We start from the raw sequence: 19,865 nt of genomic DNA, 5'->3' as shown, positions 1-19,865 counted from the left end.
CCTTACCTTGTTCAGGCAAGGTCGGGGCTGGCCTGGCAGTGCAGAGTGTGGCTGTGACCAGCACAGCCCAGAAGAGGAGGCACTTCCAGCTCCACATCCCAGTTCTGCAGTTAGAGATTGGTGACAAGGCTCCACACCTCCATGGATACTCCACCTTGAGCCTGATTCTCCTTTTCAAGCTGACTCTGGGGAAAGAAAAAAACAAAAAGTTAAGAGGGTCTGAGAGGTGGGGAGGCACAGAGAAAAACAAAGTAAAACATGCCACATGGTCACCCTGACCAAAACATTGCTTGAAGCAGTAACTACTCCTTAAGGTACAAAGAAGAGAACTATGAGCTTATCCCAACATTTAATCAGAGGTTCCAGATTTCGATAAGACTAAGGGTTGTTTTATTTATTTTACTTTATTTTATTTTGGGGGGTACCAGGGATTAAACTCAGGGACACTCAACCACTGAGCCACATCTCCAGCCCTATGTGTATTTTATTTTGAGATAGGGTCTCACTGAGTTGCTTGGTACCTTGCTTTTGCTGAGGCTGGCTTTAAACTCAGGATCCTCCTGCCTTAGCCTCTGGAGCTGCTGGGATTACAGGTATGCCACCACTTCTGGCTAAGGGTTGTTTTAATTCATGCTAAAGCTTAGTGCTCCCCAAAGGCCGTTTATGTGTTAAAGGCTTGTTCCGCAGCATGGTGCCACTAGGAGACGGTGGAACCTTCAGGAAGTAGAATGTAAGCTAGGCACACAACTATTATTCCAATTACTCACAACCCCAGCTACTAGAGAGGCTGAGTCAGAAGGATTCAGAGTTCAAGCCCAGTTTGGCCAACACAGTGAGACATTCCCCTGCACCCTGAACCCAAATATTTGGGGCCTAGGGGAGGTTTTAGGTAATCATGGGTATGACCTTGAAGGGGATTATGAGAATCCAGGTCATTCCTAGCTGTAAGGTGAACCATGCTCGAAAGCAACAGACCCAACCAACCACAGACTGAAACCTCTAAAACCGTGTGCGAAATAAACGTCCTAGTGGGCTGGGGCTGGAGCTCAGTGGAGAGCACTTGCCTAGCATGTGTGAGGCACTGGGCTTGATTCTCAGCACCACATATAAACAAATAAAAGGTCCATCAATAACTAATAAAAATATTTTTTTTAAAATCCTATTTTTCAATTGATTAGCTCAGATATTTTGTTATAGTAACAGAAGGCTAACACAGTTCAATTCTACAATTATATTTAGAGTGTAGACTAAGTGCTAGACTGACTGGAAAGATTACCATGAGGTTCTCCAAGGTATAAGCCTCAAGACTGTTTATGCCGATAAGTGAACAGTCTCATCAATGTCCCAAACTGTTCTGTCACTTTGCTGGGTGAGGGCTTCACAAAGTGGTGTGCAATTAATTGGAGGATACTTAAGTATGCTGAGACTCCCCCAGTATTATATGGAATGAAGCACTCAATCACAAAGTAGCAGAACCATCTGGGGACATTCATAAGGCTATTCACTTCTCAGCACAAAGATTTTTTGTTTGTTTGTTTTGATACCAGGGATTGAACTCAGGGGCACTTGACCACTGAGCCACATCCCCAGTCCTATTTTGTATTTTATTTAGAGACAGGCTCTCATTGAATTGCTTAGTACTTTACAGTTGCTGAGGCTGGCTTTGAACTTGCAATCCTCCTGCCTCAGCCTCCCGAGCCACTGGGATTACTGACACATGCCACCTCACCTGACAACACAAATGATCTTGAGACTTGTATCTTGGAGAACCTTACGGTGATCTTCCCAGTCAGGCTACCTCTTAGTCTGCACTCAAAACAGTTGCAGAACTATCCCTTTGGTGAAAAAGAGAGATGGATGAAATGTGGAACACACCAAAGACTAGGAAATGGGAGCCAAGTACACAGGTAATTAGCTAGTAACTATGGGACTCAAGGAAGATGCCAGGCAAGTGCTCTAAGTTAGACTCTCAATCCCCCAGAGTTCTTTCTTTTTGTTTCTAAAACTGTGTGAATCACAGGCATCTCCAGTTCTACCCACCTCCCTTACAGACACCAGAATCCTCACCACTCTTACAAAGGATTTCAGAGCACCTCAGAGGGTGGAACCATGAAGTGGATCCAGCTGTCCTTGATGCTGGAAGGTGACAGCTGATGTCTGACAGAGAATATCCAGAAGTTAGGACAGGAGTGGGAGGGAAATATCCCACTGCACAGTCAAGGGCTCTTGCAAGGGCTGACTCAAAGATGGCTCATGCCTGCCCCAGTTTAATGCACACACTTGGCAGCCCTTGACCCTTCCCAGGTCTGAAGTGAAAAAATTTAAAACAGCTCCCTAAGGGGCTGGAGTGGTAGCGAGCTTGCCTACCATGTGTGAGGCACTGGGTTCTATCCTCAGCACCACCAATAAATAAATAAATAAATGGGTAGGTAAACAGGTAGATAGATAGATAAATAAATAAATAAATGTACTGTGTCCGTCTGCAACTAAAAAAAGGTTTCACAAAATAAATAAATAAATAATAAACCAGCTCCCTAGGGTCTTAAAGAAAGAATCACTGCTGAAAACGTTTATCAAGTGATAAGACTTTTTGGTCACTGTTGGGCGATGTGGGGGGTGATCATCTCTCTCTTCCAGGTGGCTTTTGTCCTAAATGCTCCAGGGAGCCATCCAAGTTATTCAGAGAATCTGTTTCCCCGGAACATGCCCTAATGTGGTGCTTCAGCCCTGCCTGCCCCTGAGCCAGGCAGGGCCCCTCTCAGTGACTCAGTCCTGGCTGGCAGAAAAACCCCAAATTCTTGGCTTCGCATGTGCTCGGCCTGCAGGAATACGTATGCACTATCACTGCTCCCTCCCAAGGCTTACTAAAATTTCATAATGATTTCATATTAAAGAAGTAAACATTTTCTTTTTTTGTACCAGGAATTGAACTCAGGGGCACTTGACCACTGAGCCACATCCTCAGACCTATTTCGTATTTTATTTAGAGACAGTTATTTAGCGTCTCACTGTTGCTGAGGCTGGCTTTGAACTCACAATCCTCCGGTCTCAGCCTCCCAAGCCACTGGGATTACAGGCGTGTACTACCACACCTGGCCAAAAGTAGACATTTCTATTTCATTTTTCTAAATTTAGGAAAGGGACTAGAGATGGAAGGAATATTTACTGAATATTACAATATGCCAAAACTGCACTAGGTACAATTATTTGTAACTACAAAACTTTATTTATTCCTCACTATAAATTTCAGGAGGATAAAAGGTATAATTCTCCTTTAAGCAATGGAGAAACTGAGGCTCAAAAATCACCGGTTTTCATATGGTAGATGAAATCGAAGGATGCAAATAAGGGCTGGGGTGTAGCTCAGTGATACAGTGCTTTCCTGGTCCTCAAGGGCAAAAAAACAGCCCTATCTGATAAAGTCTCAAAGGGATTCATACCATAAAGAAAACAAGTAGATAAGGACAAATCTGAATTAGCTCTGGAAATGAAAGGGTATTTATTAGTCCTTTGGTGGACAGAAAGACCCCTGGAATCAGACCACAGATGGGCTGTCTAGGATAAGGATGGGGCACAACCTTGGGCCTGGCACAGAAGCAATGCTCATCTGAGGGCATCTCTGACCCCGCCTTTCACTATATCCCAAAGATACACCTCACTGATGCAGGCTTGTCACCCAGAAAGATGCATCTAACTCAAGAAAACCAAAGTCCCATAGTAACTGCCAGCCTACTAAATGAATTTTTAGTATCCAAAAAGGGTAGATGGGAGAAGGTGGTATTATCTTGAGATGATTCAGCTTGGTTTCAATTATAGGGCTGGTTGCAGACTGTCCTCAAACTAATCTGTTGTCAAACTAATCTGACACTTTCCTTCCAACTCATTCAGCCAATACCTATACCCCTCCAGGCCTTAGGTTTCACCTCTAAAACAAGGATGCTAAGAAAACCTGGCTTCCTGGCACCAGTTCCTGAAATTAGAAAATAAATGGGCACACACCCCATTCCACACACCTGCAGAAAATGCAGTGATACAAACAGCTCATCCATGGTGCTGTCTGTGATCTTTGGAACCGCCATCTCATCTTCTCATTCTATTAATTAATGAATTCCCCAAAGCCTTCAGGAACAGCCTCTATCCATTACAGCTTGACATATGTGACCTCTAGCCTTGCAGGTGTATACAGCATCTTCCCCAGAGATCTTGCAGCTGGCCCCCTTCAGTCTCTCCAATATCAGTCAGGACTCCCAGGATTCACAGCTTGACTTGCCTGGGTGCAGAGGTCCTCAATGGGGAGTGAAGGGTGGAACACAATATCTCAATCTTCACACTTGCAGGAGAGGGCTAAAATATCTGCCCCGCCTACATCATAGGTGGTTACGAGGACTGAATGGCAGCATGCATTAAAGTGTCTGAAGTTCTCATCCAAGAGAAAATGACCAGTGTCTGGTGGGAAAGCAGGGGCTGGACCACATGACCTTGCATCTCTCCCTAATTCTAAAAGTAAAGATTCTAAGCCAGGTGTGATGCACACCTGTAATCTCAGCAGCTTGGGAGGCTGAGGCAGGAGGATCGCAAGTTTGAAGATTCCCTCAGCAACTTCCTAAACAACTTAGTGAGACCCTGTCTAAAAGTGAGAAAACAAAAAGGGTTGGGGACATGACTCAGTGGTAAAGTGCTCCTAGGTTCAGTCCCCAGTACCAAAAAAAAAAAAAAAATTCTATGAAATATCCTTTTTATGAGATTTCAATTTTCTTATAATATAAACAATGCAATAAAAACTAGTTTATGAGTTCAGGTCAAGTCTTTGCCTGGACAGGATTAACAAATGAATTCTTGCCCTTCCATTTATGACCTTACCATTCTGGGACAGACACTTAACTTTTCTGAGCCTCAATGTCCCACTTGTTGGAAGGAATTAAAATACTTGCCTTGCCTACATCACAAGTGGTTATGAGGATCAAATAAATGGGAAGTGGGGTCAAGGGGCCCACTTTCACCTCTTGAAAGTACCAACTTGGTCAAACATAAGGGGTTATATCTAAACATTGTGTTTTGATGGTACTCCCAGAAATTTTGATAACTATGGCAGGAGGACCCAAACTTCCTACCTGGGACCTTCCTACCTTTCTAAAGGTATTTCTCACCCTCTATCTTTAGGATGTACCCTGTACTCTAAACCTGGCTGGCCCATTCAGTGGCCTCTGGACACATGCAGTTCTTTAGCACCTGCAATGTGGCTACTGTTCCTTAGGATGTGCTAGAATGAAAAATATACACTGATCTTGAACACTGATCTTTTTTCCCCCCCTTGGCATTAAAAAAAAAAAAAAAAAAAAGAATGCAAAGTGTCTCATTAATTTTTTATGTTGGGATTGGGAGCATTTATAGCTAAATGGTAGAGCACATGCTTAGCATAAGCAAGCCCCAGGGTTCACTCCTTAGCACCCCTGCAAAATTTTGTATATTGATCACATGTTCAAATGATAATATTTTGGGAATATTAACATGATATATTAATATAAATATAATGAACTAAATTATTAAAAATTAATAATTTAAAAATAACTAAAATCTAAACAAATACATTCAAAATTGATGTCATCCATGAATTTTCACTTAATTTCAAATGTGGCTACAAGGAAATCTAAAATTACATGATGTTTGTGTTCTATTTCTACTGGACAGTGCAGTTGAGTTCATCTCAATTCCTCTATACAAGTGTTTCTTTTTTGCCTTTCCTCCCTCTGCAATGCTTGGGGGTTTTCCTATTCTTGGAACTCCACCTTAAAAAGTTATATCTCTTCCACAAGCCTTTTCTAGGCCTTGTAGCTGCAGGATCCCATTCCCCTACATTTTCAAAAGAAATTACCAGCTCCTCTCCCATGAGGCCTGTGTTGCCTGCTATTATTGTTCTTTATATTCCCCATCCCCTTCTGTGCCCAACTAACCTTTATCAATACCCTTAGTACCTAGTATGCACATAGCAGATGCTGGCATATTTGTTAATTGGCTGAATGGAAGAAAAAAATTCTGATCAAGCAAGAACTGACACAGGCTGTATTCTTTTTCTGAAATGGTTAGGACCAAAGTTATTTCAGATTTTGAGGTTTTTCAGATTTTGGAATATTTGCATAGCTTATGCCATTGAACATTCTTAATCTGAAAACTGAAACTTTAAGATGCCAATATGACATAAGTATTTTGGATTTCAGATTTTCAGATCAGGGATGTTCAACTTGTATTAATACTATTTAAAAATAGAGTATATTGGTGTGGCGGGGCAGAGGGGAGTCATAGCTAGTGGCCTTGTTAGCCAGCCAAACTCTATTCTAAAGAATACCAAGTGAGAAATTTCTAAACATCTTGATGCCTCAGAATTGAGGGCAGCACAAACAGAAATGGTCACTTTTCCCAAAAGTGAGCAATGTTTACTCCATGTTGAAGAGTGCAAACAAATACTTTTATTAAAAAGTATTTTGAAAAAAGGCAGCTCAGTTTACAAAAGTTTAATTGGTCCAAAGGAAATGCTAATTGTTTGAGTTTCTGCAAGAAAGTGTCCAGTATCCTTGCAAGTGAGAAATATATATAAAATTAGCAATGAATGAAATGTTAATTGCGCCACATTATCTATGAAACCCTGCTGTTGAAGAAAGGTCATACTAGTGGAGCATCACCCAGATGGGTGCTGTTTACTGGGACAGAAGGGAGGGAAAACAAACATTGCTTCTTTATTGCAAGAGGGGTGGTGGTGACGAGGAGAGGTTTCTGTTTAAGATGCAACTTTGAGGCGAAAAACAAATATCCTAGCCACTTCTGGTATTTAATCCTCTCTGGAAACACCAGAACCTTCTCTAAAGCTCTACATCTGGACTCCCATCCATCCCTGGTGCATTCAGACCTTTTACAGAGCTCTGGGGAAGACAAATGCAAGGCAAATTTCCCAAGAGGAAATTAAACTCAAGTGATGTGAGGTTCTTTCAGAATAAGATGTTTGAATCAATTCTATCTAACTCCTTTTCCTCCAGCAGCAACAGGCTCAAACTTCCTAGACAGCTCTTTAACTAACAGCCATTTTGATGAAAGAGATTTAAAGAAATGGAAGCAAGGGAGAAAAAAAAAAAAGCCTTCAGAGGCTGGCTGCTAAACCTCAAATTCACAAGAGCAAATTTCCTATTAGAGGTCTTGTTTCAGGTCAATACCTCAAATAAACAAAAAGCATACCACTAAAAGAAAAATCTATGGATTTTCCTTGGTCCCCAAGGCTGGAGTCCATCTACCCAATGTTCAATTCAATTTCTTGCCCTCTGGAGCCCATCAGGAATAAAGCTAGCCCAGGCTTAGGGATTCCTGGATGTATTCTTAATCCCTGCCCCCCTCCAGGAGGAAGAGATAACATCTGTGATGCTCCTTTTCCATTTCTTCCTGTCCCTGTGCTTCACTTATTATTCAAAAGGCACCAAAAGGAACTTTCTAACATACTCTATGGCCAGAGACCAAGGAAAAGAAGCACCTTAAGATTGTCTACTTTGGTCCAAATCCCTATTGTGAAAACATCTCTAAAATGGGCATTTCCGTCCACATGGTAAAAGCAGGCAGTGAAAGTACTCTCATTCCGGAGGACTCTCATTAAAAAGCTGACACTCAGCTATGACTAAGAGTAAATGCAACAGATACTTCAAGGGGCTTGTCACTGATGCGGTATATAACCATCCCAGCGGAAGCCAGGCCCCATCCCCAAACACCCAGTACCCTGAGAGTCAGTGCAGCCCTAGCTTCTCCCAACCAACTTAAGGAAAATATGTAAACAAGTCATTAGGAAAGGAGGCAGGCCATCAGGACAGACAGAGGGCAATGGCAGAGCTTGCTGGTCTTTGGTCACTGAAAGGAAAAGAGATGACCCGGGCCTGGGGGTAATTAGCCAGACGAAGGCAGGTCCCTTGGGCCCTGCTACTTAGCTTTTAAACAAGCCTCAGAGAGGAAACCGGGAGCCTGAGCCAAGGAAGGAAAATGGCCACTTTCTGCTCAACAGTCTCAAGGCAAAGGTTCTACAATTTAGATGGTATTCCAAAAAAAGCACTGGTCCGGAGGTGCAAAGGGCAGGGCACATCTGCAGAGGAAACAAGTCACCTTAATTACCATGTCTAGAGAAAGTGCGATTTCATTACAGCTTCCAAAACTACCGCCCAAAGAAGGAAACCAGAGAAGTGTTTTCAATTTGAAAGAGAGTAGAAAGGAGAGGGTGAGAGGGACCAATTCTCCCCACTCTGCAGCAACTTACCCCTTGGCTGGACACTATGATGCTTTCCTACCCCAAAGAATATTCAAAATCCAATTCGACACTCCACCCCTACCCCTGCTTACATAGCTGCAGCCATTATTTAAATGGTAAAACACCCCACTTTAGTTTCTGAGGGCTGCAGCTCAAGTAACTCCCTAAAAACACACAAGGAAGGAGAGCCTCTGGCAGCAAACAGTTCCCGCCCCCAGCCGCTGCGCACCGGGCTAGCTCCGGGGAGAGTGGAAAAGAGACGTGTGACGCCGCGGTCCGGCGGCTCGGCACCGGGACTGACGCTGCCTCCTCTTCAACTATAATTAAAGGGGAGAGAAAGCGATGCTTTGGTTCCAGAAACATCGGTTAGGCCCGGTTCTGGGCCAGACTCCTAGCCAAAGAGGCCACCTTTAGCAGAAGAACCGTTCAGAAGTGCTAGACGAAAACCCTGGCCCCATCTCCCAAGATGCGTCTTTTCTGCACAATCTAGAGAGCACCCAAACGCCACCACCAGCAGCAGAGAATACTTAGTTCGGGAGGATACTAAATAACTTGGGCTCGCGGTAACTTTCTTTTCTCCTCCAATCCGAAAGCCTAGTTTCCAAGTCTCAAGTAATTTTAAGGAGGGAGGTGGTAAGAACAAGTTGAATAACCCCAGTTTTAATTTAGAAGAGGGGGAGGGGAGGAAGAGGGATGTTAATAATGTGGCTGCGGTGTACCCGTGTGGGGTGAAACGGAACCAGATGCGGCTGCTACATCTGGGGAAAGGGGGTGGGGGAGAAAAGCACCGTAGAAATGCTTTCCAAACGGGCTAATAGCTTCTAGGCCAGAACAGAAGAGCAGGTTTCCTCCAGCCCCCAAAAAAGGTGTTTGGCTGCATCACAGGGTATGTGTTTTAAGAACCCCATCTACAATGTCACAAAATCTGCAAATGTGGGTTCTAGTTTCTCATCCTTACCCCAAACATAACGGGAGCCAGGAGCGGAGGGCAATGGGGTCTGGGGTCGGAGAAGCAACAAGCACTGCCAAGGGGACCGCACCATACAAAATCCTCACCCCTTCCCCCACCTCCAAGAACTAGATAGGAACTGAATGTCCCCCCCCCGCCCCCGCCCCATAATGGGGTTTAACATCACCAGCTGGTCACCCTCCCCTTCTCCAAACTTCGGACTCGTTCTGAAAAAGTCTAAGTGGAACATCACCACCCCTTGGAAAAGGGAATCTTTTTCTTCGCTCTCTGCTAAAGCAGATTCAGCCATTTGGTGACGACACCTCCTTAAAACCTATTCCAAGACATGCTAACCTTCCCCTCCACTTCCTTTCCTCCTCATGCCTCCACCCACCCGCCCCAATCCGGACCCCGAACTTTACCGGAGGTGGAAAAGACTTAGAAATGCAACAGATTTTAAGGGGTGCGCCCAGAGCTACCTGCTGAATCCTTACAAGGGGACCAAAAAGAGATGGAGTGGAATGCAACACACACAGACACACACACACACAACCTCGCTGCCCACTCCCGCCCTCCTCCCTAGTCCCAGGAAACAGAGGGCCTCCACCGTCTTCGTCCCGGCCCAATCCCTCCTAGGACTCACCGTGGAGCCGCCGCCGCCTCGCCAGCTCCGGAGCAAGAGTTGGCGGAAAAGTTGGGCGGCAGGAGGAGCGGCGGGACCAGCGCGGGGAGGGGGTGCAGAAGGCGACGCGGAGGGAAAGGGAGGGGAGACCAAAGGGGGGGCGCAGAGCGCTGGGGACAGAGCTGGGAGGTGGAGGAGGCGGGTAAAGGGTGGAGGGAGGCGCCGGCCGCGACTGGGCTGCGGCGGGCGAAGCGCGCAGCCAGGAGGCTCCAGCGCCGGGGGCCGCTCGGGACGCCAAGCCCGCCCCGGATCTGGGGGCGCCGCGGCTCTTACCTCACTTGGCGCTGCGGTTCCGCCTCGGGAGAGCTCGCCGTGGCTAGTGCAGGCGGGCGTGTACCCGCGTTCCCCACTCCGGCCCCTCGCCCCCGGGCTCCGTTCTGGTCCTTGCGGGGTCGCGAGAATCCCGAGGCCGGCGCTCGACTCCCGGTGGCGCTCGGTGCTCGGCGCCTCCAGCCCGGGCGGGAACAATGGAGCCGAAGCTGGTGCCCCGGAGGCGGGGCGGGGGGAGGGCTCCCGTCCGCCGCCCGGGGTCTCCAGACCTGGTGCCTCCCCTCTCCAGAACCCAGCGGCGGAGCCTCACGCTTCTTGCAGACCCGGCTCCATCGCCCTGAGAGGGCCCCAGCGCCGCGGTGTGCCCGACTGCAGCACTGGTATAGTGCGCCCTGCGGGGCGCCCCTCGAACCGGAGAAAAGTCCTCGGTCTCCGCTGCTCTTCCAGCTGCGGCGCGCGCTCGCGTCCAGGGAAGGCGAGGGCACCGCAATGCGCTAACCACAGTCTCAGTCCTGTCCGGATGTTGCCGCCCAGCTCTGGGCACAGCCCGGGTTTCTCGGCGCGCTGCGGCTGGACCAGCTTTCGGGCTCCTGCTCGCCGCCGCCTACTGCCGAGGCCGCCGCACCAGTGGCCGCAGGAGCGCTCCGAGCGCTGTGCGCCGGCGAGGCGCGAGGGCTCGCTCTCTCACTCCCACCCGGCGCTAGTCCCACCTCCTCCTCCTCCCCCTGCAGCTGCCTGCTGGGCCTTGTAGTTTCGGAGCCGCTGCCCCCGAGAAGCGGGGAAGCAACTGCCAGGAGCTCTGCTTCTCTTCCCAGCAGTCTGGGGTTCTTTGGCGCTCCTGCCCCTCCATCTGGCAATACTGGAAGGGTCCCCGAATTTCAGGCCATGGACAGATTAGCAAATTGGAGGGTGGAGTGGGGATTCTCTGTAGCCCTGAGGTTGCACAGGGCAGCATGGGCTTTGGATTCTGTGCACCTTGAGGGAAAGATCTCGCTCCAAATCTCAGCTTCCCTATCTGTAAAAGGGGGATAATAGTACTTTTCATACAGAGTGGAGGAGTTAAAAAGGGCCTAGCACATAGTTCACACTCAATAAATACTAGCTGTTTTTTTTTTTTTTCATAAGTAGGTCAATCCCCCCACCCCTGAGCTCCAGACCCTTTCCTTGGATCTCATCTTTCCCCAGTCACATAATTTAGGTTTTCCAAGGAACTGGGCCTTGCAAATTCTACAGTACCATTCTTGGTCTCTAGAAGTCTCCAGCCTGTGGTGAATGATCAGAAAGCAAAGAGTGAGTGGTGGGAGGGGGTGTGTGTTTTGTTGGTTTGGAAACTAATCAGAGCCCACTTGAAGCACTCTCTGTTCCATGGAACCCAAGGAAAAGTGGCTCAAGTGCCCTTTCCCCTTGATCCTTACACAGAGTGTATTGTGGTTCTGTAATTCAAATGGGTATGAGTCCCATGGGGAACTTTTGAAAACTACAAAATCTAGGGCTTGCTCATTCATGAGGAATCAAAATGTCCCAGGAAAGAGCCAAGAATCTATATTTTTTTCCCCAAGGCTCCATGGTGACTGTGATTTGAGGTCAGGTTGGAGACCACTGGTAGGCGAGGAAGGATACTTCCATCAGAATGGAACCACCACCCAATAACTTTTTGATTCTGCACAAGTAATGCGTCTGACAAGACTCTCACAAGGTTGTCAAGAGAATCAAATGGAATAGTAGATATTGGTGCACCAAAAGCGTTGCACAAATTAAGTAAATGGTAGGGCCTGTTCCCTCATCCACACCCCACCCTAACTAGTAAAATCGTGAATGCGAGATTGTGCATCTCACTCCAAATTTGAAAAAAGAATCTCTCAGACATTTCTCTATTTGATCAGCAGGTGAAAGAACAGTGAGCCATATAGTGCCATCACATCCTAAGCACTCAAGATATGTTTGTTGTGCAAGGTCCTGGAGTTAAATCCCAGCACTAGGGGAAGGGGGAAGCAGGAGGTGTAGCTCAGTAGTAGAGAGGATGTGCTCAGTATGTGCAAGACCTTGGTTCAATACCCATGACACACCATGCACACAAGAGGTTTACCAACTGGCCAAAGAATAAGTATTCAATAAATACTAGTTGAGCTGGGTGTGGTGGCACATGCCTATAATCCCAGTGGCCCAGGAGGCTAAGGCAGGAGGATCAAAGCCAGCCTCCATAAAAGTGAGGTGCTGAGCAACACAGTGAGATCCTGTCTCTAAATAAAATACAAAATAGGGCTGGAGATGTGGCTCAGTGGTCAAGTGCCCCTGAAATCAATCTCTGGTACCCTCACCAAAATAAATAAATAAATAGATAGATACTAGTTGAACAAATGAATAAATTAAAAACAAAGACTCTCTTATGTAATAAATGAAATGCAGACATTTTTATAGGGTTATGCTCTCTACAAGAAAATCTCTATGCTGGATAGCCCTCTGACTCCACATCAGTCAGATCTAGTTTATCTTCCCATAGAAGCTTCCAAACTCACATCTTCCCTGTCAATTTCAACCCAGCCAGTCCATGGAAACCCTACTGACTTTCTGGTATATTCACTGATTTTATGTTTGTGGTGTGTGTGTGTTAGTGGACGTGGGGGGTGGGGTGGGGGTACTGGAGATGGAACCCCGGGGCTTTGTGCATGCTAGGCAAGTGCTCTTCCACTGAGCTATATCCCCAACCCTATTCACTGATTTTATACTTAACATGGCTTTGGTAGTTGTCTTTTCACTCTTTACCCATTCTAGCTTCTTTTCACTCTGCCTTTCTCTAGCTTCTGAACTATTCTTGGGCAAGGATCCCATTGATCTGCTCAGGAGGTTTTCCATATACATATCTGTTGTTTTTGGACTCAACAAGTGTAACAAACCTGAGTAACCAGGGAAGGAGATAAAATTTGTGGGGACATGATTGGGAAGTCAATCCATGAGAAGAAAAAACATCCAGATTGCAGTGTTAACACTCAACTAGAATTTCTCCACTTTGCTCCTAAAGGGGAGTATCTTGAACTTCCTTTCCATAATTCTTCTTAAACAAGGGTTTTAGAATCCCTGGGCTGCAGATGTGGCTCAGTGGTAGAGTACTTGCCTAACATTTATGAAGCTTGGGTTTATTCCCCAGAACCAGGGGCAGAGGGCGGCAAGGGTAAGAATCCAGCCCTTTTTTTTTTTTTTTTTTTTTTGTTCTTTTGATTTGAAACTGTTTAATGAGTCTGTTGAATCCCAAAAAGGAGCTGAAGAATGTATCCTTGATTTAAACAGAAAGAGAACGATCTAAATGTCTTATTTATTTGTCATTGAGGGGACTCACTGCTGAACAAATTCCTTTATAGATTTATCAAGAAATCAGAAAGAAAATGGGTGGCCAACTTGCTAGCTCTCGCTTCACTTGTTCTCAGGGAAACAGCTCAAGAGAGCGAAATGGAGAGAAAGATCCAGGGAAGACATGGGCCATCCCGGTGCCATCCATAGACCCAGTCAATTATTTAATTAAAAGGTGGCTGCTTTTATCCTTGCAGCCCAACCCCCCCCCCCTTCAGTAAGTACCACTCCCTACTGCTTCCCTGCTCTTTCTAAACCAAGACCCTCCACTTTGAAAAAGGCCCAGGCCTGTGGAGGGAGAGGGTCCCAGGGCAGTTCTGAGCTGCTCCAAGCAACTGGGGTCAGACAGCAGCTCTGCCTGCCTCTGTCCTGCTCTGAGGACTCCTGGCACCTTGCCTCCACACACAGAAATGTAATCTTCCCTCTGAGATAACAAAGAGTTGGGAGGGTCAGGGAGGATTTGTAGGCCCCTTGCCCTGCCAGCGAGTTGTCTGAGGGGGAGACAAAGGCTCTAATGCTCCAGGACCTGATAACCAGTTGGGGGCCTGTTGCCTCCCAGATCTGTGGGAGGAGGGGAAGGGTGCTGAATGAGAGGAAGGGAATTAGAGCTCTCCCCAAAGCCCTGTCAGCTCCCATTGTTGGAGAACACTGCAGAAAAATCTCTCCTTCTTTCTCCAGCTACTCGTGTCCTCAGAGTTCTTCCAGGAAGGAAGGAGTCCCTCTTGCTCTCTCCCCACACACCATCCCGACGCTGTCCTGCTTCCTCTGAGTCTTGAGCACCAGGGATGAACTCCCTACTTCCCAGGGTCAGTACTGCAGAGTTGATGCTTCTTAGGAGAGCGTTGATGGAAGAAAAAAAAAATGCATCTATACTGGGTGAAGTTGAACTCTGCTTGGTCCAGCCTGCAGGAATCCCTGGGACTGGTAGGAACTGGGAATCAGCAGATTCTCCATTCTGAGAGCTTATTGCTAGAGGGGATTCAAGAGGAGAGAACTGTCTGGGTTTTTTTTTTTTTTTTTCCCCTCCAAAGTGAATCATTCACAGGTTCCTGGGAGCAGGTGGGCAGCCCAGCCTTTTGCCCCAGGCCCCTGGAGTTAGGGAGCAGCAGCCAGTTACCATCTGGCCACCATTTGGTGACCCCTGGCTGTTCTCAGCACAGCCTCAGCCTGTCAGAGAAGGGAAGGTCTTGTTTGGATTGGTGTTTTTGTAAATAGCATTCACTCTCCCCTACCAACTGGGAGTGGGAAGGGGAGCTTGCAGTAGTGGCAGCTTGGCCCTTCTGGCCCTGATGCCACATTTATTCATTAAGCATCGGGGCTGGGGAGGGGTACCTCTTGTGTGTCAGGCACTGTGTTGGGCACAATGAATCTGAAGTAGAAAGAGAGGAAGGTACCACCTTCAGGAGCTCAGTCTTGTGGGGGAGCACTCTACATTACAAGTAGTGCCACCTAGGGGTATATGCATGGGGTTTGGAGAGGAGAGATTAGGAAAGATGACTCAGAAGTGTTGCCTGAGTCTTTCTTGAAAGTCGATAAACAACAAGTGAAAACCCATAGATTCTTCTGGGATAACTGAGAAAAGAAAGCCTGGGGAACACATCTGGGGTGAGTGGTGGTTTAGGTGGGCATTGAAGCCTTTGAATTATTTTGCTTTGAAGGGATGAGCACAGTCTCTGGGGTCAAACAGCTTTGAATGCAGATTCTGATTCTGCTACTTCTTTCTGGCTGTGTGATCTTTGGGTGAGTGTTTTAATTCAGCTCCGTTTCCTCAAGGGTGAAGTGGGCATAACAATGGTAATGGTTCTTCATGGGACAGTTGAAATGATTAAATGAGATAGTACCTGGAATGCACTTGTCACATGCCTAGCACCTTATAGGTGCTCAATAAAATGCAGCCATTATTTCTTTTTAATAAATAACACACTTGGCGCCGTACTTAGCACATTGTAAGTGTTCAATAAATGGTAGCCATTGATATTTTATTAGCCCTGGGAATTTCCTTTGACCCAAGATATCTCTTTTGGAGGCTGTTTTCTAGGCATCTGTGTAACTTTACTATCCATTCACCACGCCCTTCCTGCCCCAGATTCTGTGTTCTCCAACTCCAGCTGCAGGAAAGGATGTTTTCCACACCCATCTCCCCCTTTCTTGCTGCTCCCCAAGAGAAGCAGCACTTTTTGTTACAGGTTTCACTGCAAAACAAGAGGAAAACAAGAACATGTATGAAGGAGCTAAGGAGGCTTATAAAACCTCAGCAAATCCTTACCACCACGGTCCCTGGGCTGGGTTTCTGACCCCCTTCACAAAGCTAACTACAATAAAACAAAACAAAACGGCTGACCTTCTCTCCTTTGCTTGTCTTCTGGGCTCCCCAAACTCTCCCCTCTTCCTAACCCCAACTTACAAACCTTCTCCCAGTTAAAGCTACTCAACCAGAGGCCAGGGACTGGAGTCAGAGCAAAAAACAATTTGCATTTCTGAAGACCCCCCCACCCGGGAGTGAAGGACTCAGATCCTTGACTTCTGCCTATCCTAGGAACACAGATCAAAGTTTCAGGGTTAGACTTGGATCCTTGAGGATTCAACTTTGAAGTGGATTCCAACCAAGAATATGCTAACAAAGTTGCAGATGACTTCTCCTGGGTTGTGAAGAACTTTTGGTGATATTGGGATGGGTAGGGTCAGAGAGGAAGAATAAAAGAATAATTAAAAAAAAAAACACTTAAAAATAGTGTTCTCCTATTTAGGTTAAAAAAAGATACATGTATTTTAAAATAATGGAAAATAATGGTGTTCATGGGAAAATGAGCACTCAAAACCATTGTTGGTGGGAGTCTGGATCAAGTAAACATATTTGGGAGCCATTTGATAATATGTATCATCATTTAATAGGTACATACTTTATACGTTTTTTTGACCCAAAGATTCTTTTCTATGAATTTATTAAACATTTTGTTGTTTTGGGTTTTTTTTTTTTTTCAGGGTACTAGGGATTGAAACCAGGGATGTTTTACCATGGAGCTACATCTTCAGACTTTTATCTTTTTCTTTTGATATATGATCTTACTAAGTTGCTATCATCTTGCTAATTTGTTGAGGCTGGCCTTAAACTTGTGATCCTCCTGCCTCAGCCTCTCCAGTCACTGGTATCACAGGCATATACCACCATACCTAGCTTATTAAACATGTTTTTGCATACATACAGAAAGACTGTTTACTGTATAATGTAGGTGTCTATGTGTGTGCCCCTATTTTTTTTAACACAGTTAAGTGGTCTGTTATATACACAATACAAAACTTGTTTCTCCCTCTCTTTATTAGTACATAATAATCTTTCTTATTCCTTTTAACAGATGCCCAGTTTTGCAGTTATAGATGTGCCTGATTATTTCACCAGAGCCCCTGTAGATTGTTCAAATGAGGAGCATGCACATTATTTTCAGTGCTTTTTACCCACAAACAATGCTGTGAAATTATTATTGTATAGACATAATACAATCATCCTTGGTATCCAAGGCAGATTGGTTCCAGGACTTCCTCATGGACACCAAAAATCTGAGAATGCTTAAGTCCCTTACATAAAATGGCATAGCATTCGTCTATGACCTTGCACATCTTTCATATACTTTATCTAATCTCTAGATTGCTGATAATACCTCATAAAATGTCAATGCTATGAAAATAGTTGTTATATTATTGATAAGTTGTTGTATTATTGATAATGATAAGAAAAAAGCGTGAGTGTTCAGTACATATGCATTTTTTTTTTCCACCAGCACTGGGAATTGAACCCAGGACAGCTCTTCCACTGACCTACATCTCCAGCCATATTTATTTGTTATTTTGAAACAGGGTCTCACTAAGTTGTTTACTGTCTCACTAAGTTGCTCAGGCTGGCTTTGAACTTGTAATCTTCCTGTGTCTGTATCCCAAGTCATGGGGATTACAGACATGCACCACTGCACCTGGAGATGCAATTAATAATGTATATATTTTTTCAGTTCTTTGTCAGTTGAATCCATTTATGCTGAATGCTATATCCTTGGATACAGAGGCCATGCTGCATGTGCTTACGTACAAATAGACTACATGGAAAGAAACTCACACAACTGGTGAATTGGATAACTAGGGATCAGAAGGTGATGGTGATTTTAGATTATGCATGCTATTTAAATTTTTACCATATACCTGTATTTCTCCATCTACTGAATTTTTCTATTCTATTAAAACAAAAGAAAGATCTGTTAACCAAACTATAAATAGTGGTTCCTTTGGAAGTGTGATTCTAAGAGGCTTACACTTGCTTTTTTACATACCTTTGAATTTTTTGAAAGGAGTGTGTTTACAGGCAAAGCTGTGTGGTTGAACAGGTTGTGTCTTGGACTGAAATTCTTCATGATGTGAGCCCCATCTACTAAGATGAATTGAATTCTTCCAACTTGCTCAAAGGGAGCCTGGCTCTGACCATGCACTATTTCCAAATCAGCAAAATAACAATAATAATAATGACTGCATTTAAAAAAATTTTTTTTGAGTTGTCAATGAACCTTTATTTTATTTATTTATATGTGGTGCTGAAAATCGAACAGAGTGCCTCACACATGGCTAGGCACTCTCCGGCCCTAACGATTGCATTTTTTATTAAAGCAAACCTACCCTGAGTGATATCTTTAGGCAAAAAGGGAGGTCATAAAGAGATGTTCTGCCAAATCCAAGTAGTTTGGATAATCCTCCTGCCTCAGCCTCCCAAGCTTCTGGGATTACAGGTGTGTGCCACCACACCCAGCGGTTTGGATAATATTTATGTGGCCACTCTCAAGCCTTCCGAAGATATTCCTAATCCCTCTCCCATAGTGACCACTGTCTGGGCCACCCTAAAAAATAGCCCCTAATCTGAGGAGAGACAACATGAAAGCTGATCTTCTGAAGTCTTCAATGACTAAAAGATCCCTTGGGTTCAGGTAGGGCTGGGGATGCCTCTAACTGGTTGGTTTTTACTAGAACCTGGTTTCCTCCGGACCAGACAGTGCAAAGACCTTGCCAGCTACCTTTATGAGGCCTGTCCAAGCCAGAAGAGGCCAGGCCCTCTCCCGCAGTGCCTTGCAGCCCAGACTTGCACATGTGAGGCAAGCACTTTACCACTGAGCTACATCCCCAGCCCCTGTGTACGGTTTCTCAATCTACTGCTGAATGGGGTCTGTAAGATTTCTTTGCCAAGTCAGCTGAGGAGGATTTCTCAGGCCTATCTAGAAAAGCAACATCAAGGGGATGTTCAGTCCTCTCAGGTCTTCCAGGAAGTTTCTTGCTAAGGCTAGATAGAGGCCAACAATTCACTGCCACGTTCCTAAATCCACTTGTGTGGCTTTGATAGGTTTCTAAGCATGGGAACTTATTTTCTAAGAAGCATGTAGAAAATATAAATAACAGTATTAGATTTGATCTCTCTGCTTAGGGTGTGTGTGTGTGTGTGTGTGTGTGTGTGTGTGTGTGTGATGTGTGTTTTGCTTTGAGGCCACAGTGGCTAATATTTAATAGATGTTTACTATAAGCTGGGACCGTGCTGAATGCCTTTACAGAAGTTACCTCATTTAAACTCTCCACACTGAGATAAATGCTATTGTCAGCCCCCATTTCATGGTTAAGAATACTGAGGCTTGAGGAGGCTAACTAGTCTCCCAAGTGGTGGGGCATGGAAGCGAGTCTACAAATCCAGACAGGCTGACTCCAGAGCCTTTGTTGCCAGTCATTCCACCGTCAGAAAAGAGGCTGTTCTTGATTAACAGTGTGTATAGAGGGAGTTTAAAAACTTCTTTCTTTAAAAATTCAATTATTAAAAAAAAAAAAGTTTCAACCACACCAAACAGGATTGTTAACAGTTTAAGTGTGTGTTTTAAAGAGGACCTGGTACAAATCTGCTTAAATCCACACCAGCGCCATTTTTCTAATACAGTTCTGCCTTGTTGGATCTTGTGACTCGTGTGTGTGTGTGTTTGTGTGTGTGTGTGTTTGTGTGTGTGTATGTGTGTGTGTGTGTGTGTGTGTTGAGAAAAGGTGTCGGGTGGCAGAAAAAAGGCTGAAATCTGATAGCTGTGAGCCCAAATCTCAGTGTCACTTAGGGGTGTCACTAGGTTTCAGAATCACCCCCGTTGCTCAAGATCATGGTCTCATTGGAGGTGTTGCTCAGGAATTGTGAGTTCATGTGGAGCAGGGACCAGTGGGAATATGGAAGGCATTTTTAAGGAGACTCAACCAGCCAGAGCAGAAACCATATTTTAAGAAACCATATCTCTGTTATGAATAGGTCCACAGGGAATTGAAATGGAAAAACTCTTTCAAATCAAATGTGC

At 45.3% G+C, this 19,865-nt stretch overlaps 1 protein-coding gene across 9 annotated transcripts in view; it reads right to left on the bottom strand.

Annotated features, from left to right (window-relative positions):
• Fgfr1 (fibroblast growth factor receptor 1) overlaps window positions 1-10,662 on the bottom strand; it is a 55,041-nt gene extending 44,379 nt beyond the window's left edge. For 2 of the 9 annotated variants that reach the window (XM_046463860.2, XM_046463861.2), the window contains exons 1-2: window positions 10,177-10,662; window positions 7-185 (exon numbers count right to left, since the gene is read on the bottom strand). In XM_046463860.2, coding sequence (XP_046319816.1) covers window positions 7-97 — 91 coding nt within the window. In that variant the 5' untranslated portion in view covers window positions 98-185; window positions 10,177-10,662. Of the gene's footprint in view, window positions 1-6; window positions 186-9,864; window positions 10,055-10,176 lie in introns of those variants that run through there. The other 7 variants (XM_046463857.2, XM_058585428.1, XM_058585429.1 and 4 more) reach the window with 4 other exon arrangements.
• Window positions 10,663-19,865: the final 9,203 nt, after the last annotated feature.

This window comes from Marmota monax, unplaced genomic scaffold (genome assembly GCF_021218885.2).
Source record: "Marmota monax isolate L192 unplaced genomic scaffold, Marmota_monax_Labrador192_F-V1.1 WCK01_AAM20220418_F8-fsc00224, whole genome shotgun sequence".
Taxonomy (NCBI): Eukaryota; Metazoa; Chordata; class Mammalia; order Rodentia; family Sciuridae; genus Marmota; species Marmota monax.
This window is presented reverse-complemented; position numbering and strand designations above follow the sequence as displayed.